This window comes from Chionomys nivalis, chromosome 13 (assembly GCF_950005125.1).
Source record: "Chionomys nivalis chromosome 13, mChiNiv1.1, whole genome shotgun sequence".
Lineage (NCBI taxonomy): Eukaryota > Metazoa > Chordata > Mammalia > Rodentia > Cricetidae > Chionomys > Chionomys nivalis.
The window spans coordinates 75,108,435-75,131,368 of NC_080098.1; the positions used below are offsets into that span (position 1 = coordinate 75,108,435).

Genomic DNA, 22,934 nt, shown 5'->3' on the forward strand with positions numbered 1-22,934 from the left:
GGATCAGAGCTTACTCTTTACACCGAGTGACTCCCTATACACAGCGTATGCTGAAGAAACAGATGTCACACAAAACTCTAAACTGATAAAAATCAAAGGTCTGAGCATACATCACCAGACCTCACCCGTGTGTTTTCATACATAATCTGGTCTTAGATTTTTAAGCACCAATGTGCCACATACAGTTCTCATGTCCCTTTACATGTGTACCTAGTACTAAACATATTCATACACTGAGAGGCAGACACATTCTAAGCCCAGGTCACACACCCATGTGTAAGTATGTTCACATATTACATTCCTTGCTGGGGGCATATGGCTCAACAGTTAAGAGCACTTACTGCTCTTACAGAACATAGGGTTTCTCGGCTGTCTCCAGTCCAAGCTTAAGAAAATCAACTGAATAATTTATCTGTCCCTGAGTTCAGATTTTCAACTGATTCTCCAGTTAAATAACTTGTTCTTGCCTCATGAGTTAAATTCCTAGGGGGAAATGCAGGGTTTTAGTATTATAGCTACAACCCACCACTGTCAACCACTCCATGTTAATTCTTCTGACCACATCAGGAGAGGCTGCTAGGCAATGTCAGCTGGAACAGCACCCCTTTGTGCCAGGCTGCACCACATAACGGTTTAAAACAATATGGACAAAACCTTAGCCCAGAGCACAGTCCACTAAAGGACATGGGTGATGGCACCGGGTGGGTGGGATGGCAATCACTGTGCTAAGTAGTTATTCCTCACAGCAGCAAGTCTGTGCAGGACAAAAACAGACGACACCTGACTCCACGAAGTCCATGGGATACACGTGCTAGTCACATCCCAGGAGCCCTGGCCCGCCTCAAGCCTTCCTCACACGTTCCACTGAATTCTGCTTAGCATAGTCTTTTTTCCCTCCCCCCCCCCCAAAGAATTTTATAATTGAATAAGAATCATTTTTTTTCCCCTGGGAACTTTGCAGTGTGTTGAGCCAGTAGTTTTTCAAAGGAAATCTAAGCTGTCTATGGAGTTCATTTATTCTTATCAGAAGACTGACTTTAAGAAGTAACTTGATGTCTCACATGCTCGTCAGTCTTTTAATGAGCTTTTAAAGTCTTGCTTTTTAATAGCTAAAAACCATGAAATTCTGTTCCCTGTCCATTAAAAATAACTTAGTCCCTTAGAACCTTGGACAAGAGTCAAATGTCATGTGTGGGGTGACTGTGCAGGTGTCTGCCTTGGTTTCTGAAACAAGGTCTCACTGGGCCCTGGGCTCACTGAATGGACCAGGCTGGTCAGTCAGTGAGCCTCAGGGACCCGCTGTCTCCGTCTCCCCAGGATTAGGATTGTGAACATTACCACCACACCCAGGTTTTTACATGAATGCCAGGGATCAAACTCAGATCCTCCTATTCACAGAGCAAGCACTTTACCACTAAAGTATTTCCTCGGCCCCAAAATGGGAATTCTTACGGTGTGCAGCCACATAATCTTTAATGGCAACCCGGCATCTCTGTCCTGAGTGACAGCACTGCAAAGACGGCTACCAGACCTGACGGGGCCATCACAGCCATGCTACCACTAGGAACACCACCTTTTATAGCTCAAGTTACCTGCCAAGATTTTAGCTGAACAAAGCAGAACCTTGGACTTGGAAACATCACAGTGGCCTACAAACTTTCTGGCACATACCTGAATCTATAAAATTGCACCCACTTATGAAAACACGCCTGTTATTATTGTTTTTTTCACTAGGTTGACTTCCAAAGTTCAAGCAGTTGAAGGCCCCAAACAAAATCCCAAATGAGCAAGCTGTGCTATTCTTTGCTTCCACTAAGAGACTCCATCCATTATTAATATTTTAATCACTTGATTAAAGTTCATTTTATAAGTTTCAAAATCTTCATAAAACAGACTGACGCCATGAGTTCAGATGCAGAGACGTAAAAAAAGCTCCAGGGCTTCATTTAGAGGCTGATAAATAGTCATGTGACCAAGAAAAAAGTGTTAACAGTTCAATAACAGATGTTTAAATTCTACCCAGGTCTTTCCTACCAACATCTAGAAAGTGTTTCCAAGCAGTTGCCTTGACTGTATAGTCTACCGGCTTGCTGCAGACAGCTGGAAAGCTGCAGACAGCCATACAGGAAGGATGTTTCTGGCATCAAGCCTTCTTAATTCATTCTGGTGCAGAAGTCCTTTGGAATATTACTTTGGCCATAAGTGTAATGTGGTCTGGTGTTGTGGGAATTCATTCAGCCAATAGCCTTTTGGGTAGCGGCCCATTAGGGCGTGGTCTGAGGTACTCTGTGTGGACTGATGAGCACAGGTGAAAAGTGAGCTCATTCTCTGGGGTGCTGGTCAGGGTTCTGTTCGCAGCATCCACAGAGCAAAGGACGGTGGCTCTCTACCGTTATTGTAATTTTTCCCCCAAATAAACATTTGTTATCCTTTATTCCGGGCTCTCATGGACTTCCTCATAATGCCTACATTCTAGCACCCAACACAGGGCGATAACAGAGCCCTGCATGGCCCCCTTTGAACATGGATGTCCAGGTTCTGGCCTGTCTGCATTTTGGTTAACAAAAGCACTACCTAATTTTATAAGAGTCTTTAAATTGTTTGTTTGTTTGTTTGGAGACAGGGTTTCTCTGTGTAGCCCTGGCTGTCTTGGAACTCACTCTGTAGACCAGGCTGGCCTTGAACTCAGAAATTCTCCTGTTTCTGCTTCCAGAGTGCTGGGATTTAAAAATGTGTGGCACCACTGCCCAATAACCTTAAAATTGTTAATGAAATTGATCATGAGCCTTTTCCAGACTTGCTGGGAGATACAAAATGCAGCCACTGAGATTTAGGGCTTGGTCGGTGTTCTCAGTGTCAACGGTCTTTCCACCTACTCAGTCCTCTTTCAGAAAATGAGAAAACTCACACCTGCAGGTCTTTTAGGGTGGAGAATTTCATGATAGGCACTGACTCTGTAGCCAATGAACACCCACTTGATTTCACAAACATTTGTGTTGACTCTATGAAACTTAAGACACTAGGGCTCTCTATTATATATAAATTTTCAGCACAGATGTTCCTTTCTTACACTGCTTGGGATTCAAGTTCACAAACATCCATCTGGCTCTATGTAACAAATGATGCAAGGGCTCCATGCAAAATAACTAGAGGAAAATATCCAGTGTTATGGAATAATATGTCTGTATACTGTGTAAATTACACTGTGATTGGTTTAATAAAGAAGCTGACTGGCCAATAGCTGGACAGGATAAGGTTAGACAGGAAATCCAGACTAAGGACACCGGGAAGAAGGGAGGAGTCAGAAAAGTCACAGGAGATGCGGAGGGAGCAAGACATGCTGGAGGACAGGTAAAGCCACAAGCCACGTGGCAGCACAGAGAGTAATAGAAATGGGTTAATTTGAATTGTAAGAGGTAGTTAGTAATAAGCCTGAGCTACTGGGCAATCATTTTTAATTAATAAATAATCTGAGTGGTATTTGGAAAGTGGGTGGTGGAACTCCACTTACAAATGGTGCCCACTGTCCAGAGCCATGAACATCCACACAATGCCTGAGAAAACTTAAAAAAAAAAAAAAGAAAGGTTCTAAACACACAGAAACCGAGTCAAACAGTGTTTCCTAATCTCATGTCTCTCATGTTGGCTACAGTACCAAGATGCATCTCCAGCAGCTGCCTGTGGGAAGAGGCAGCCACCAGCCACCAAGCTACTGCCATGCACTAAGCTAAGCTACACCTGAGGTGACTGACATAGCAGTTTAATATTTGTCTCATGCAATCAAAAAACAATAGAGATGCTCAGTAAAGACAGATCCAGATGGAAAAAAACTCTAAATGGGTCAAAAGTTATATTGTATTGGGGGAGAGGTTATGCTTTTATTATCGTAGGAAATGAGAGGCTCTGGATTCTTTCTAGATTGATATGGATCAAGTTTGATCAACAAAGACCCCCTGAAAGTACTGTCTACAGACAAAGAAAAAAACCTAAAAAAAAAAAAAAAAAAAAAAAAAACTACAAAGAAGGAATGTATATTTTACCTGCTCAAACATAAAACAAAAATATCATCTTTGGCTAACTTGTATACAACACACAATCTATACTTGTAGTAATACAGATATGTTTATGAACTTTTAGAACAAGAGGACCAAACACTAATAACATGGATGGCCCCGGTGATCCAGGATTTAAAATGCCTATTATAGTCTCCTCAGAATTCTGCATATGATCCAACCTTACAGAATACTCCAGCTGGGACTTCATTATTATCCCCATTTTCTCAAGGTTCCCCCAAAGGCACCAGTACCCCCAGACAACAGGAAGTAGTCTAGAGAATGACACCCACTTTCCCAAAATATTGGTGATAGATACTGATTATCATTTAAGGGGGTTTATAAGTTGTTACAATTAATGAATTAATGGTCATTTTTTAAAAAGGCTAAACAAAGGAGATTAGATTCAGGGATCTTGTTCTGAAAAGAAAAAAAGGAGGAAGTGATAGGATAAAAGGGTAGATTATTGAATCTAATTCAAAAATAACTATTAATCTCAAAATATTTTACATTGGTACAGATTTTGGTTGATACAAATTTAAAATTTTTTTTTACTATACTATATGTATGTTTCTACTCTTGTTTGGGGTATTGTGCTTATGCCAACTCATTTAGATGTACTATATAATTAAGAAATACAGCTGAGTAGTCATCTGTAACTGTCAAACTTATAGTCATGTTAGGCATGTTTTCAAGGTCCTACACAGATCTAAACAGAGAGATAGAAAGACAGTTAGAAAGAGAGTCTTCAAATACTTCAAAGACCTACAGAATGTGGCATTTAATATGTTTAATAAGCTAAGGTTTTTCATGACAGTGTGAAATGTCTACTAACAACACCCATTTACTTCAGAGAGGATGATGGGTATCAAAGAAACTGTGTGGACTTTACTTTCTTTATGGCAAAAGCTAGTCATATGGACAAAGAAACTGCCCGTGCCTCAACTGCTGACTGTTACTGTCCAAACTGAACCAGCAGGACACAAACAATGGCAACTACCAAACTTTGCCAAATACAATAAAGGACATTCCTTCAAAATTCCCTGTTTCTCAGAAATGTCTGTCAGATATATTAGGCCTGTAGGCCAAAGTTAGATGCCCCAACATTACAGAAAAACCTAGGGTGACTATACAGCAGCCAGATGTCCCTCATTAGGTGACATTTCACCCTTCTGGGAGCTTTGATGGAGTTAAAGACTAAATAATGAAACAGTTTTCCTTAGTGATTGATAAAAAGTAAATTAGGTATTAAACTTTAGAATAAAAAAATTAGATAATATTTTCTCTAATTTTGCCAAATATAAATGGATTGGGTATTTTAATTGTACTTCTTTCTTGGTAACTGTTTTTGTTATATAAGTTTTACTATGTTAAAGTCAAAACCTTTTTTAATTAGACAAAAAGGGGAAAATGTTATGGAATAATCTTTTGTACACAATAAATATGTGCCTTGCCAAGGTGCTTTCTGATTGGTTTAATAAAGGAGTTGATTGGCCGGTAGTCAGGCAGGAAGTATAGGTGGGACAACCAAACTAAGGACCATGAGAAGGATAGAATCAGAGGAGTCACCAGACAGACGCAGAGGGAGAAGGAGATGAACATGCCATGCTAATAAAGGTACTGCCACATGGCCAAGGGTAGATAAGAAATACGCGTTAATTTAAGTTGTAAGAGCTAGTTAGTAATAAGCCTGAGCTTACCAGCCAAGCATTTATAATTAATATTTCTCTGAATGATTACTTTGACAAGTGGCTGGCAGAACAGAGCTAGCTGCAATCCTGATGAAAAGCTCTGCCTACAATCTAGAGTCATGTAAGCACAGCTCTTCCCTCTCTTGGCCTGCCCAAGAAGCTCAAAGACTGAGATTTCAGGACATTTGCAATTGGGAATGAACAGCTCTTTTTAACAGCTTAGAAGATTAACTAAAAAATATTAGTTAATTTAGGTCATAAATCCCCATAAACAGAGTTGGAGAAAGACTGAGTGGGGCACTGGAGAGGCTGCTGCCAAGGGAGCTGCCCTCTGGGAACAAGGTGAAGAACAAGGAAAAACTGCCAGGAGGGTAAGTGCAGGGAGAAAGGACTGAGCACACCTAACAGATCACTGAAACCTAACTTGACTATAAAAACACAAATGACACAGCACTATAGAACTTCATCAACAAAACAAGGAATATAAGTAGAATTTAGGCTGTCACCCTAAAGTCATTAGACTATCACTAGGAATTGATGCTGTCTTAGGGCTTCTATTGCTGTATGAAACACCATGACCAAAGCAACTTGGGGAGAAAAGGGATTTTTTGGCTTATACTTCCAAATCACTGTTCTTCATCAAAGGAAGTCAGGACAGGAACTCAACAAGGCAAGAACCTGGAGGCAGGAACTGATGCAGAGGCCATGGAGGGATGCTGCTCATTGGCTTGCTCCTTTTTATTATAGATCTGCATAAGAGTGACTACTAATAACCAGATGACACAGTCAACACTAGGCTGTCTTGAAATCTCCTCTGCCAATGCTATTAATCCCAAACACTTAAAGTTAGTCTCAGACATTTTAGAAAAGGCCAGAAATCAGCCACATTATTCTCCAAAATATCATAAGGATGGTCTCTGGGCCACATACCAACACTCTTCTCCTCTGAACGCTCAAGCCCTGTTATCTACACTGCTCTCAGCACCACTCTCTTTCATGCTCTTACTAGATGACTGTTAAGCCTCACTTAAAGTGTTCAACTGCTTTTCTAATTTGAAGTCCTAAAGTCCAGATTCTGTCAACAGTCATGGCTGGGTCTGTCACAGCAAAGCCCTGCTCCCTGGGACTAACTTCCATCACTGTTCTATTGCTGTGAAAAGGAAGAATTTAACTGGGGCCTGCTTACAGTTTCAGAAGTTTAGTCCATCCATTATCATCATAGTGGGAAGCATGACAACATTCAGGCAGACATGATGCTGGAGAAGTAGCTGAGAGTTGTATATCTGGACTCAAATATACAGCTTTCTTTGGATCCAAAAAAGAAAGACCCTGGGTCTGGCTTAAGTTTTTGAAAGCTCACCCCCGCCCCAGGGACACTCTTCCTGATTCCAACAATACCACACGTCCCAGTCCCTCCCCAGTAGTGCCACTCTCTAATGACTAGGCTTTCAAATACATGAGCCTATGGGAGCCCCTTATTCACACAGATACCTGGCTCTGAAGGCTCCAGAGTGTACAACAGCTTTCCCCTAGGCAGAGTATAGGACCACACCAATGAGTAGTTCTGATAACAGGAATTATAGAGAACTGGGTGAGTACATTGTAAGACCTGGGGAGAATTCTAACTTACATACCCAGTGAGAGAAAATGAGGGGAAAATAGAAAAGAATGAGTAGGGATGCCCATGGTATTCACTTTTATGAATGCCATGAACTCACTTCTTTATACTCATAACTCCTAGAGATAAAAAAATATATACTACGTACTGCAAAATGAAGGTTTTTAGTGATCCACACATTGTGAGAAAAGCCTGAACTGACAGGTAAATGGGAACTTTTGTGAAGGGAAATACCACAGCCTCAAAGGTTTACCAAGAGATACCATACAAAATAAGGGTTAGTAGCGGCTGAAATCAGGTGCAGGTGGCTATCTGAAGCTAAGAAAAGCTGCTAGGTCATCACAGTGCAGTGGCCTGTGGGTGGGGTTTGCATAGATGCTTCCTCCCTATCTACTGTTTCCAAGAAAGAGCAGACTTCCTAAGAGACGGACTAGTTTAGATACAGGTGAATGGAAGACAGTTATCTGTCATCGATGGTTGACTCATTTCACTGTGCAGAGTATCCTTCAGGTCCACCATGGTAGAGCACTCAACAGGACTTTCCTTTTTTTAAAGATAACTAAAATTCAGTTGTGGCTATGCCATGTTTTTATCTAACAAGGTGCATGTAGGTTACTTCTATCTCTTGGCTAGTATGAAAAATACAACCAGTACAGGTTTGCAAATTATCTTTTAGAGAGGTTTTCAATTCTTCTGACTATATAAGCAGAAGCAAAATTGGTCACACAGTAACTCCATTTATCTGCTGTTTAAGACCAGGTCTCAAGTAGCCAGAGCTGATCTTGGACGTGCTGAGATTGCAGGCACTCACCACCATACCAGATCCACTTTTAATGAACCACTATGGCTTTTCCTACAGCAGCTACACCACCCTGCAAGCTCACAGACAGTGCACAATGCCACTGTTCCACAGTCCCAGCAACACAGCACACTGCCTCCTAACTAAAGCTTCCCTGCCTTACACTTTTCCTTCTTTTCTTTTTTTAATCTTTTTTTTTTTTTTTTTTTTGAGATGGAGTCTCACTATGTAGCCTTGGCTAGCCTCAAAACTCATAAAGATCTGCCTGCCTCTGTCTCCTGAGTGCTGGAGTTAAAGGTACAGAACATTACACCCAGTCCCCTTATACTGTTATTTATCTATAAAAAGTGCTATGTGGTTCTAGTTTGCATTTCCCTGGTAACTGTGGAGCCAAGAAGCTCTGTATACACCTACTGCTCACACATATCTGCCAAGGATATCAACCAACCCTGATTTATTTAGATCATTGTGCTTGACTGCACTGTCTGGAGACAGCTAGCCTTATAAACTGATTGGAAAGTGTCCCTCTTCTCCAGGATGCTGGCGGAGTGTGAAAAAAATTGTTAACCCTTTGGATGCTCTTAAAAGAGTCCTGCAGTGAAGTCTTCTGATCTTTAGGACTTTGTTGGAAGGTTAGGAGCAGCTGACTTAATTTCTTCACTAGTTAGGCATCTGCTCAATTTTTTTTTTTTTTTTTACTCCTTAAAGACTTTGTCTCTGGGTTGTGCACATCTCAACTGGCCTTAGCATGACTCTAGGTCCTATTTACTTATTGTTCATCACTCTGAAAAATCAATCCATTACTCAAAGTGGAGTGTCAAAATTCTCCCTGTTTTCTATTTTCACACCAGTATATCAATGTGTGCTTTGTATCTGTGGCATCCTGATCTAAGTACAAATGTTTATAACAAATCTCTGGTGAACCTGACCCTTTTATCCTTCTATCTCTTACAACAGTTGCATGATTTATATATTTTTATAATGTATGTGTGTGTGTGTGTGTGTGTGTGTGGCTTCTTGCATTGTCTTTGTGCAACCATTCTTTCATTTTCAGTCTTTGTATGTCCCTATGGCTAAAGTGGGGTCCTCGGCTTGAGGATGTGGTTCAGTTGGTAGAGTGCTTACCGACATGCACAAAGCCCTGGCTTTCATCTCCAGCACCATATAAGCGGGGTATGGTGGTTGTCTAGGTTAGGGTTTGTATTACTGTGTCAAAGAACCATGACAAAAAATTAAATTGGGTAAGAAAGGATTTACTTGGCTTATACTTCCATATTGCTGATCATCATCAAATAAGAGGACAGGAACTCAAACAGGGTAGGAACCTGGCGGCAGGAGCTGATGCAGAAGCCATGAAGGAGTGTTGCTTACTGGCTTGCTCCTCAAGGCTTGATCAATCTGCTTCTTTATAGAATCCAGAACCATCAGCCCAGGAGTAGTACCACCCACAATGGGCTGAGCCTTTTCCCATCAATCACTAACTTAGAAAATGCCTTAGAGCTGGATCTGATGGAGGCATTTCTCAATTGAGGCTTCAGGTGACTGTAGCTTGTGCCAAGTTGACATAAGATTAGCCAGCACGGTGGTATACACCTGGCATCCTAACACCAGGGAATAGAGACAAATTCAAGGTCATCCTGGCTATACATAGAGTTTGAGGCCAGCCTGGGATACATGAGACCTTGTCAAAATAAAGTTTAAAAATGATGAGATATAAATAATCTCTGTGCCACTATCTAAGCAGGTCTAAAGTATATGAGCAGAAAAAATACTATATCAAATAAGTAAATAAATGCACTCAAATTTTAAAAGAAAATAAACCTGATTAAAATATCTAAAAATGATTATAAAAGTAAAATAACCTATAAGACGAGACTCTTGCAGACAGCACACTGTTTGTTCTTCCTGCATCCTGGACACAGACAATCTTCTGATCTCCAGTTAAACTATGTTCACTTCATGCCCTGAAGAAAGAATGTACTCTGTCTTGTTGTTTCAGGAGCCAGAGATCTTTTTCTCCCTCTGCTGTCTATATCTGGTACTGCAGAATCTCTGGTACTGAGACAAGCTGGTTTGGCTGTGTGTGCCAGACAGGCAGTGGCAGAACAACATCTGCTGTTCTTCTGAAATCACGCCTATGCCATTCCTCCCATGCTTATCATTCCATTCACTTGTCTCGGTAAAAAAATAAGTTGTCACTTAGCCACATATTGGTAGTGACTAACACTAAATATTTTCACACGCTGTCTGCGCACCACTATTACGTATCTCTGTACATATTACACTATGCACAGGTCTCCATTTCCCCCAACACATTAAATATAACTTCCTTTTCTCTCCCAATCTCTGCTCTGCCTTCTGTCCCAATGAATCTACCTATTGTAGGACTTCCTGTAAGTGGAATAAAAACATATTTGCCACTGTGTTAGACTGGTTTTACTAAGTATCTTTACATGGTCTACTCATACTGATACATACATAAAACTTGTTTCTTTTTACTTATGCGCCATGAAATATAAACACATTTTGTTTATTTACTGTGGTTAATGAACAAAACTGGTATACAGACACCTGTTTTAAATATTTTAGAACAATTTCCTAGTTAACTTTAACCTTCAACTTGACATGACTTAAAGTCGCCTGAGAAGGGAGTCCCAATTAAGGATTACCTAAATCAGACTAGCGCATGCGTGCGCGGGGGGGGGGGGAGGATCTGTGAGAGATGTCTTGGATGCTGATTGATATGAGGGGCCCAGCCTACTGTAGGTAGCACCATCCATATGCAGGTGGTTCTGGCTGCATAGAAATACGCACAAGAACACACTCCATGTGCAGGAACCTGAGAGTGAGCCAATCAACAGGGCTCCTTCATAATCTCTGCTCCTGCTTCATGTTTCTGTTCCTACCTTGACTTCATCCTAGCGATAGACCTGGAAGTCATATCACCCTGTTCTCCCGAGTAGCTTCTGATCAGACTATCTTATCACAGCAAAACAAAGGAGAGAAGGAGAAATACACCTGGCAGTGGGTTTTCTGTGTCACACTGTAACTGTTTACTTCTTCTAGAAAACACCAATTTGTTCCCCACTGTGGCTGCTCCATTTTACAGGACCACCAGCGACACACAGGACTCCAGTTTCTCCTCAAGACACTTGGGGTTTTCCCTTTCTCTTGTTATAGCCATCATGATGGATATTAAACAATATTTCATGTGGTTTACATGCTCCCTAGTGGGTGTGGTGTCAAATATTTTCATTTGCTTAACAGCCAGGTGTTTTGTTGTTTTTTAGTTTTCAGAGAAAGGGTCCCTACTGACCCTCCTAGTCTCAGTTGTGGAATTATAATTGTGTGCCATGCCCTAGTTTACCAGGTAAATATATTTCTCTGCTAGAATGTCTATTCAAACTGAGTCTTGTGCCTGTTTTGTTTTTTAAATTTTTATTTTGCTTTTCCTTTGTTTGAACCCAGAGTCTAGTGCATATAAGATGTTAGAACCCAGACCTCCACAACCGAGGTGCATCTCTAGCATCTGCCCAGTTCTGGGTGCTTGTTGCTGTTTTTAAAGAGTCTCTAGAATCCCAGACACTGATTCTTTATGGAAGAGCTTTTATTTCTTTAGACAAAGTCTCACTATGTAGCCCAGCCCAGGCTGGATTCAAACTTATTAAGAAGTTCTAAGCTGGGAACTGGGCATGGCAGTGCCCGCCTTTAGTTCCAGCACTTGGGAGGCAGAGGCAGGCCAATCTCTGTGAGTTTGAGGCAACCTGGTCTACAAAGTGAGACCCTGTCTCAACCTACTCCCCATCCCCCCAAAAAAGTCCAAGCTAACTTCAAACTCATGATCTGAGTGCCTCAGACTACTAAGTACAAGGATTACAGGCATGTGCCAATGCCCATCTCAAGAGATTAAAAAAAAAACTTATGAAAGTTTAAAGTTTAAAACTAAAACTTGGCTGAGTGGTGGTAGTACACGTCTTTAATCCTAGCACTCAGGAGGCAGAGGCAGGAGGATCTCTGTGAGTTCAAGGCGAGCCTGATGTATAGAGCAAGTTCCAAGACAGCCAAGGCTATCTTCAAGACAGAGAAACACTGTCTTGAAAAACCAAAAAAAGTAAAACCTTATAAAAGTTTTCGCTCACTCTGATTTTGTTCTCTTAGTGGTACTGTTTGATTCACAAAAGTTCACATTTTACAGTTTCAAGGGTTGGATCCAAGGGCCTTTGCTCTACACGCTACGGTATGATTTGCGAGTCAGGCAAGGAGCTGGAGATTGAAACACACACACACACGGGGGGGGGGGGGATATAACACCAAGAATGCCTCAAATGCCCCCTTTATAGTCTTCCAGGACAGCTTATATAGGGTCTCCTTGACTAATGACCACACCCTAACTCTCAGCTGCAAGCCCACCAGAAACCACTCCCCAGACATCAGGAACTCCTGAGGGTCTCGTGCTCAGAGCAGCTGCAAGCACAGGAAAACAAGATGTTTACTTCAGCAGGCAGGGGATCACAGGAAATTCAGGGTCTGGGGTCCACAGTCCCTACCACTTAGGTACACCAATCAAATGTTCTATCACTGAGATACCAAGCTCCCAAATTCTTAACTTCAATAGAGTTCAATTTTTTCTTTTAGAAAATCTGTTATTAGCTGGATGGTAGTGATGCACACCTTTAAGCTCAGCACTCAGGAGGCAGAGTTCAAGGATCTCTGTGAGTTCCTAGCCAACCTGGCCTACAGAGCGAGTTCCAGGACAGGCACCAAAGCTAAACAGAGAAACCCTGTCTCAAAAGAAAATCTATTATATTATTATTATTATTATTATATGAAGCATCACATCTGAGAAGGTGTGTGGGTCACAGGGCATGTGTCATAATAGTGCCTGTGTGAGATCAGAGGGCCACTCTGTGGTGCTGCTCCTCTCTTCCTGCCTTCATGGGCTCTGAGGTTAGTCTCAGGTCACCAGACTCACAGAGCAAGCACTTCACACGCTGAGCCACCTCTTGCTCTTCCACTTATTTTCCTTTGTTGCCTATACTTTTGGTGCCATATCTAGGGGAGAAAAATCCAATGTTGCCAGGATCTCTGACAACGTTTCCAATAGGTGTGGCATTTACAGGCAGTGCACTCAGAAAGGCTGATAGAGCTCTGGCTGGCAAGCGTTTTAAATGTTTTTTTTTGAACAAAATGTCTCAAGTGCCCAGATTCTTTTGGTTAATGATTTGCTAAAAATGCAGTGCTCACCAATGAAAACAGTTCCAACTTTGTTCAGAGTAAAGAAACATCTGGGATGTGATTAATTGCCTTTTAATTTCTCTGGATCTATCTGATTTGTTTAGTCTAGATTCCAGAATACTGAGTTTCTTAAGGTAGGTCATATATTAAATATATGCACATCAAAATATCTGTTCCCTTGTAAATATCCCAATCTTGTATACAGTGTATGCCTCAGCACACATGGGGAGGGAGTGGGGTAAAGAAAAAGAGCACAAGAGTGCACACAGGAGCGCGCACACACACACACACACACACCCCTGTGCACAGAGCCTCAGGCTCATTTTCCTTTGTGCTCCTCACTGCACAGGCAGGGCTTTCTCCTAGTGGGTACAACACAGGCGTTTCACACTTACCTTCCCCGGGACTGCTGAGAACAGTGATTTAAAAAGAGTATTTACAAGAGGTTCCCACTAATATGATCTCCCCACACAGACTCTAAGTACGCCGTGAACATGCATTTCCGATAGAGAGTGAACCTATCTCTCATAACCAAGCAACACCTTTTGAAACTCGAGTAGAGGGATGTTTGGCTTAACACCTACCGACTTTGAGTGTTCAGTCCATTAAGATGACTCTCTCTGAGCTCAGACACTAATGACAAAACCATCTGTAAAACAAAATCAGACACAGGTCACCTCACATCGCAGCACGATTACCTCGGCTCCATTTCTCTTGCTGTGAGTGACACATCCTGACCATTTCCTCCCCCATTCTCTCCTTATGTTTTACTTTGCAGGGTGAACGGAAGGCGACATCACATCACACTGACCCACATGGGTCTTTACACTGAATGTCTAGGTCCTACAGAAGCCTGGGCACAGACATGTCATTAACATCCTAAAATTAACACCAGACCCACAGAAAATTAAAAAATACTAGAGTTTACTTCTTTTTTCCCTTTTTAGTTCCCTTTCTTAAAGTGTTTTTCAGTGTATGACGTCCAAAACATCAAGATGGCTAAGAGCCACCAGAGATCTCATTTTGAGAAGAGTAATATATGTGGAAGCATAAGCCACAGGACCTGGATGGAAGCCAGAGGGCCACTCTTCTACCCCTGCATGGGAACTGAGGATCAAACCCGGTCACCATGTTTTTACGGCAAGCACTTTTACCCGCTGGGCCATTTTGCCAGTCCTTTAATTATCTGCTTTGCTTTAACATAAAATCCAAATGGACTATTTTACACATGACATCTGCTCAGAAGTCCAGGCTATGTTTGTTCTGGTTAAGGGGTGCTCTTCTCAGAAATCGGGTGAGTGAGCTGTGTTGTGAGAGTCTGATGGCACCTCACATTTTCCTTCCGTGGTTTCAAGTCTACCCAGGTAAGACACAGAGCAACAATTCCCTGTAAGAGGAAATGTCCCGTTCATCCTTCACACATCTGGTGAGAATTTCAACACAAATAACGCAAGATACTCACGTTTTTAAGCAAGCTAGGACAGTAATCAACAGGCTCATATCCGAGACTTTCAGTAAAAAGAGCAACTTCTTTCACGTCAAATCTGAATGCAGAAAGCACATGAGATAACAAACCCTACAAAGTAAAAAGAGAAACCGTCAACTTCTCCCAAGTGGATGGAAAGGCCTGGGATGACAGCTGAGGCCCCTGTAGAGTGCCAGGGTTCCTAGTAAATCAGCCATTCCCTGCTGATCAATGAAATCAAATCCAAGGCCCAGACATAAATTCACACACCTATGGATACCGGATTTTTGATGAGGCAGCCAGGGATATACAATGGAAAAAAGAAAGCATCTTCAACAAATGCTGCTGGTCTAACTGGATGTCAGCACGTAGAATAATGCAAATAGATCCATATCTATCACCATGCACAAAACTCAAGTCCAAACCGGGCAGTGGTAGCGCACGCCTTTAATCCCAGCACTCGGGAAGCAGAGGCAGGCGGATCTCTGTGAGTTCGAGGCAAGCCTAGTCTACAAGAGCTAGTTCTAGGACAGCTAAGACGGTTACACAGAGAAACCCTGCCTCGAAAAACCAAACAAACAAAAAAGAAACTTAAGTCCAGTGGATCAAAGATCTCAGCATAAAACCAGATACACTGGGAAATAGCCTTGAACACACTAGGCACAGGAGACAACTTCCTGAAACAAAGACACCAATAGCACAGACTATTGTAATCTGTAAGATTGATTGACAGTTAATAAAGGAGACCTCATGAAATTGAAAACCTTCTATAAGTCAAAGGACACCATCAATAGGACAAAATGGTAACCTACATGTCGCGGCCCCCCTTGTCCAGCAAGGATGACGCGACCACCGGAGCTCTTCTCACTGCAGTTTTATTTCAGGACCTTTTGACAATTGTAAAATTTCTCTCTCCTCTCTCTCTCTCTCTCTCTCTCTCTCTCTCTCTCTCTCTCTCTCTCTCTCTCTCTCTCTCTCTCTCCTCTCTTTTTTCCTCTCTCCCTGGGCAAACCTCTCCCAGCCCTTAAGTAGGCATGGGCAACCAACCCCGGATTGCCAGGTGGGCACTGCCCATAGGTCCACGCATATGCAAGCAGCTGACAATCATTGTGTGATAATAGCATAAGTCAGGCTTTAGCCATAGGAGTTGATTATCACAGAGAGCACTCGCTTTCGGGATCGCGGAGGGTGGGAGCCAGCACCATCAGGTGCGACTCCACGCAGCTCTCTACATTGCCATCAGGTGTGGCTTCACGCAGCTCTCTACACCTACAGAATGAGAAAAGATCTTCATCAAACCCACATCTGACAGATGGCTAATAACCAAAATATAAACAACAAGAAACTAGACATCAAAAGAAAACAAAACACATGCCTTTAATCCCAGCACTCGGGAGGCAGAGGCAGGCGGATCTGCGTTAGTTTGAGGCCAGCCTGGTCTACAAGAGCTAGTTCCGGGACAAGCACCAACGCTATAGAGAAACCCTGTCTTGAAACCCCCCCCCCAAAAAAAGAAAAAGAAAACAAAACAAATGATCCAATTAAAAAATGGACTACAGACCTAAACAGAATTATCAACAGAGGAATCTCAAATGGCCAAGAAACAAAGAAATGTTCAACATCTTTAGCCATCATGGAAACACAAAACAACTCTGAGATTCCATCTTACAATGTCATAATGCCTAAAATCAAAAACCCAAGTGACAGCTTATGCTAGAGAAGACGTGGAGTAAGAACACTCCTCCACTGCTGAGTGAGTAGAAACTTGTACAGCTATTATGGAAATCAACATGGCATTTTCTCAGAAAACTGGGAATCAATCTACCTTAAGACGCAGCTACCCCACCCCTGGGCATCTACCCAAAGGACACTCCATTCTACAACAAGGACACTTGTTCAGTCTATGTTCACAGCAGTTTGATTAGAAAAAGCCAGAAACTGGAAACAACCTAGATGTCCTTCAACCAAAGAATGGATAAAGAAAGTGTGGTACATTTACGCAATGGAGTATTACTCAGCTGCTAAAAAAAAAAAGAGAGAGAGAGACATGAAATTTGCAGGCAAATGGATAGAACTAGAAAAAAACATCCTGAGACAAACCAGACCCAGAAAGACAAACATGTATGTACTCAATTTTAAGTGGATAGTAACTGTAAAGTAAAAAATAATCATACTACAATCAACAGACCCAGAGAAGCTAAGTAACAAGGACGGTTCAAGTGGGGAATGCATGGATCTCCCTTGGAAGGGGAAACAGAATAGATTTCACTGGTGGACAAGGGACAGATGGGAACAGGGGGGATCAGGTGTGGGTGGAAAGGGAGATAACTGGAATTGGGGGGCATTTTGGGGGAGAGGAAGAAACCTAGTACAATGTAAATGACCTGGAATCTGTAAGGGTGACCTTAGCAATATGCAGCCTGAACAGGCAATTCTCTATAACCAGGCAAGGCCACCTGGTGGAGGGACTGGGACACCAATCCAGCCTCAAAACCTTCAACCTACAAAGTTGTCCTGCCTACAAGATGTGCTGGGGTAAAGAACACAGAACTTGTAGAGTGGTCAACCAATGACTGGTCCAACTTGAGACCCGTGCTACAAGAGGGAGTCCACCCCAACACTGGAGGGCCAGGAACCAGAGGCTGGACAGCCCAGAGACTTAGGATAGAAACAACACAACTGGCAGAGGGGAAAAAGTCAATGGCTGTAGGATAATGCTCTTTCACACACTGTGAAGATTTGTCACTTGTATTGGTCAGTAGTCAGACAGGAAATATAGGTGGGGTGACCAGACTTGGAGAATTCTGGGAAGAGAAAAGGCAGAGAATCAGTCACCAGTCAGATGCAGAGGAAGCAAGAATGAGAATGCCTTACTGAAAAAAGGTACCATGCCATGTGGCTAAACATAGACAAGAATTAAGGATTAATGTAAGTTGTAAGAGCTAATTAGTAATAAGCCTGAGCAATAGGCCAAATTTCGTAATTAATACAAGCTTCTGTGTGTTTGTTTGGGACTGAATGGCTGCGGGAACAGGTGGAACAGAAACTTCAGTTACAATCAATGAAATGATTCCTAATGATATTCTGCTATATTTATACATCAGAGCCTAGTTCAATTGAGTTCTGATGAGAGAGGCTTCATCCAGCAGAGTCTCATGGCCAAACATTAGGAGGAGCTCAAAGAACCAAACAGAAGAGGGGAAGGAAGGATTGTAGGCGCCAGAAAGGTCAAGGATACCAAAGAACAGAGTCTATGGAATCAACTGATTAGGACTCACAGTCAGAGAGCCTGTATGGGTGTAAGCAAGGACCTCTACATATATGTTATGGTTGTGTAGCTTGTTGTTCTTGTGGGATTCCTAACAGTGGGAAAGAGGGCTGTCTCTGACTCTTCTGCTGCTTCTGGGACCCTTTCCTCCTCCTGGGTTGCCTCATTCAGCACTGATATAAGGGTATGTGCCTATTCTTATTGTAACTTGATATGCCATGTTTGGGTGATGTCCCTGGGAGGCCTGCTCTTTTCTAAGGGAAACAGCAGAAGTGGATCTGGTGGAGAGGGGAGAAGGTAGTTGAGGGAGGGACTTAAAAGTGAAGAGGGAGGGGAAACTGCAGTGGGGATGTAATCTATGAGAGAAGACTAAATAATTTTTCAAAAAATACATTAAAAAAGAAAACCAATCATTCCATCTCTTGCTTCAATCCCAGGCATCAAGCAGAAATGTCAGCACTAAAATGAGCACATAAAAAGGAAGCTGAGAAAAATGTCATTGGGAAACAAGACCCCATGGAGAATCAGGTCACCATCATCTCTAAACTCTGCACAACATGCTTGGACTGCTGGAGCTACAGACACCAGGGCTTCCCACTCACCACTGAGCTACAGCCTCAGCAAAGGCTCTTCACCACAGAGTAGATGCACAGATTTAAACTTATCTGTAGGCAAATGGAGGCTTACATAAAAACAGTGCCTAGAAACTGTTAGAAAAATGAAATTATCTCTTCTATTCATAGAATAACTTGAGTTTACTATGGAAAAAGTCAATGTAAAAATTAAATAATATGAAAACCAAAAGTGCTTTTCCAGTGTCTGAGGAAAATCTCTGCTAACTAAAAATCAAGAGACAAAGCACAAGTTAGGAGAAAAAAAGGCTAGTTTCATATAAAAACCGAACTTTGCCTTTTTCAGAAAATATCCTAAGCACAAATGAGGAAAGCTGTTAAGGAATGGCTGGGATCCCCTGAGGCCAAACCACTGCGAGTTCCCAGGTGACCTGCACAAAGAGTACAAAGATAAACCGACACACGCTAAACAACGTCCTCACAGACAAGAACATGACAACACCTTCAGCCCAATGAGTGAAGGCCCCCGGCAGGCAAGGCCTTGAGTCCTTGAAGGGTCCCAGGAGACAGGTGCTTGCAGGTGAGCCACAGCCCCTACTATACTGAGATTTCCAGGACTCTGCTACCTGAACAAGACCTCTTACAAACAAAGACCCTGGCCTACCTATGAAATCTCTACTGAATATTTCTGATGTGCTGGCATCCTGGGAGGAAATAACATCTACACTAGGGATCATGTTCGAAAAGGCTCATCTATTGTTGCACAGTAGACGGTGACAACAGGGACGGGATGGGATGAACTGCACATACGCACAAGATGGGCAGGAAGGACAGCTGACAGCAGGACAGTCGACCCCAGCACACAGCATCGACTAGGGTGCCTGTTTCCATTTCATCATGAAGTATTTCACACAAGATACACTTCCTCAACTCCAAGATTTAGTGGTGCATCTGACACACAGGCAGCCTCTGTGAGACCCCCTTCCCCCACTCCATAGCCTTCTATCCCAAATGGGAAATTCGGATTGAATCTGGCAAGCTCTTTAAAGGCAAGAAGGCACTTTCTCAGATTGGGTAACACGCACAGAGCTCCAGGCTGCGGTAGTATACCACAGCTGAGACCTGAGCCTGGAGACCCAGCCCAGGACCTCGACTTGGATAACTTTATGGAGCGGTTTCAGTGACTCAGTGGCAGGAAGTTACTTCAGCCTCTTGAACCACAACAAAACCCACAGACATGGCCAGCACTGGTGACAAAAATGAACACGCCAGAGGAGAAAAACAAGAAACTTATACGGTGAGAACGGGCTTCTGGAGCATGTAATGCAAAGGCTTCTTAAAAAGGAACACTGACTGCTTGGAGTCACACGTATGTTAGTGCTGCTTTTCTTTCTGTTCAAATTGGTGCTAATAGTAGAAAGCAAATAAGCGGACCGCAACATCCCAAGAGAGCTAGCTCCAAGTCCTTTTCAACTGCCAAGTGCAGTGGGATGAGAACAGGCAGCACTACGGAAGCCACAGGGGGAAGCAGACCGTGGTGCTGCTCACACCACACAGGAGCATTCAAAGGCCTCAGCAAGAAAGGAAGGAGCACTGAGGCTAGTCCCCCACCTATGTGCCATGGAAGTGCTAAAGACAGGAAAGGCCTGACTAGATCAAAGCCATATGGAGGTGTCCCACGTGTGATGCAGGCTGGAAGGCTTGGTCAAGCAGGCTTGGCCTGGACAGCAGCAGCTCTGGGTCTAGTATGATAGAGTCAGAAGGGAGGGCAGCACTGGAAATCTGGTCCTCAGATACCAACACTGAAGTCACTATATTCAGGAGCTGCTGCGGCAGCTTCACAGACTTACACTCCCAGACCTCACTCCGTGTAAATATTTTTTCAAAGCTTCCTTACAGGTAAGCACACCAAGACACAGTTTAAGTACTACCCAAGGCTGGAGCCCACCCCCATGGCAACTCTCTTGAGGAGCTACGCTCAGGCACTCTCCACAAAATGGCTGGATGCAAATCAGACCAGAATAGGTAAGCCCTTAAAGCTCGCAGTCACTTGACTAGGAAGTCCAAATGTCTCCCCAGGGCCAAGAGGCCTGGCCCCACCTCTCTGAAAGGGGAGAACAAGCCTTCAGGTCCAAGTAAGAGCCCCATCAGAAGACAGACAGACGGGGAGGGAGGAAGGTCAGTCACGGATAACATGAGATAGGAGATGTGGGCCTGAAGACAAAGAAGGTCCTGGTCCCTTGCGTTCTGAAGGACAAAGGGAGCTGCTTGCTCATGTTGGTGTGTGGGGACTGGCGCTTTACACACGAGCTAGTGTACACGCAGGACGCTTTACACACAAGCTAGTGTACACGCAGGACGCTTTACACACGAGCTAGTGTACACGCAGGACTGAACTTTGGTTGTCAGACCTGCGTGGCAAATGCATTTGCCCACTTAGCCATATCTCTGTTATATCTTTTAATAAAAAAATATTTTGCAAAACAAAATTGTATGATTTATCTTCTGCCTATTTTGTCTATGATTCCCTGATAGGAACTGCTATGGAGGAGTCCGGAGGTTCAGCCTCAGATAAAACAAGCAGAAGTCATAAAAGCAACATACTGAGTCCTTCTCTGGGCTGACAGGCTCTAGAAAAACAAGCTTTAGTCCTGAGATCTCTTAAAAGTAGATTTCATCAGCACTCGGGAGGCAGAGGCAGGCGGATCTCTGTGAGTTCGAGACCAGCCTGGTCTACAAGAGCTAGTTCCAGGACAGGCTCCAAAACCACAGAGAAACCCTGTCTCGAAAAAAAAAAAAAAAGATTTCATGAGCTGAGGCAAGAGCTCAGCAGTTAAAAATCAATGGCCGCTCTTCAAGAGAGCCCAGGTTCAAGTCAGAGCCCACAAAGTGTCTTAGAACCATCTGTAACTCCAGTCAGAAGAGATTCAGTTGCCCTCTGGCTTCTGCAGGCACCAGGCGTGGGGTGCCTAGACTTAACATTCAGGCAAGACACTCAATATATAAAATAAAAGGTAAAACTTAAATTAACTTCAAAGTCAGTTAAGCTTGGTCAAGGATGTAGCTCGGTGGCAGAGTACAAACTAGACAACCAGTCAGTTCTCAGCACCAAGAAACAGAATAAAAATCAGTTTCTCACTGGTAGGAATATCTGTTTCACTGCCACCTAGTGGCAAGATCTTTAAACACAGAACCATGAAAGGCAAGGCGCTGGCTGCCAGCACGGATGGAGTGGTGCACTCTTTCAAAGACCAGGTGTGGGACACTCTCTGACTTCCCCCTCCTGGGTGTGCTAACATGAGGGACGAACAAATAACAAACTAGTGTAGTGTTGTACACAGAAAATGGACAAATAAACACGCACCGACGGCAACACAGTGCAAACACTTCAGACCTGATCGTTCTAAGGCCCTTCAGAGGTCAAAGTACAGAAACTAACATGACTACAACCTTGAAAGACACGTGTGCGCACACACCTGGCATAGCATGCACGTAGAGGTCAAAAGACAGTTTTCCAGAGTCGGCTCTCTCCAGCAGTTATGTGGGCACCCGGGATCAAACTCAGATTACCAAGCATGGTGGCAATAGCCTTTACCTGATGATGTATCTCACTAGCCCACATACAAGCACTTGTGTGTGTCTGAATGCTTGCATGTATGTATGTATGTGCACAATGTGCATGCAATCCTTTGGAAATGGAGTTATACAGAGGGCCGTGAGCTACCATGTGGGTGCTGGGAACTTAGCCTGGGTCCTCTGCAAATAGTCTTAACCAGTCCCATACCCCTACAGTCCCAGGATCACCAGGTACCTTCCAGAGTCTTAGGATACCCAGAAGTGACCAGACACGCAGCAGCAAACATCATTATTGTAGAGAGAGTTGAACCTGAATCAGTTATGAAGCTGATCTTCACATTCTGAAACTAATTTTCATAGGTTCATACAACTGATTTATTTTGCCTTCCCCAGTGTACCCCTGAGGTACATTAAAATATGTTTGGCCTCCCCTTTCTCAAGTCCTTCTACAAGTATTCAGCTTGTTAGTCTAGAGCAGGTCACAGGGGGGAAGCTATCTGAATGCTCGGCAGATGAAAACCCTGTGCCCCAAGGCTGCACCAGTTACTCCCTCTTTCACGTTCACAAGACTTGCGCTGACTGTCTAGAAAGCAAATATGGATTATACCAGAACTCTTATTTAGCTATCACTTACATTCCTAAATTAATTAAAGCATCT

General features: G+C 43.0%; 1 protein-coding gene across 3 annotated transcripts in view; it reads right to left on the minus strand.

Annotated features, from left to right (window-relative positions):
* Fancc (FA complementation group C) overlaps positions 1-22,934 on the minus strand; it is a 110,369-nt gene that overhangs the window by 32,559 nt on the left and 54,876 nt on the right. For all 3 annotated transcript variants that reach the window (XR_009058200.1, XM_057787713.1, XM_057787712.1), the window contains exons 5-6: positions 14,858-14,971; positions 13,980-14,044 (exon numbers count right to left, since the gene is read on the minus strand). Coding sequence is in view for 2 of the 3 variants with exons in the window: in XM_057787713.1 (XP_057643696.1) it covers positions 13,980-14,044; positions 14,858-14,971 (179 nt within the window). In the remaining variant the exon portion in view is untranslated. The remainder of the gene's footprint in view (positions 1-13,979; positions 14,045-14,857; positions 14,972-22,934) is intronic.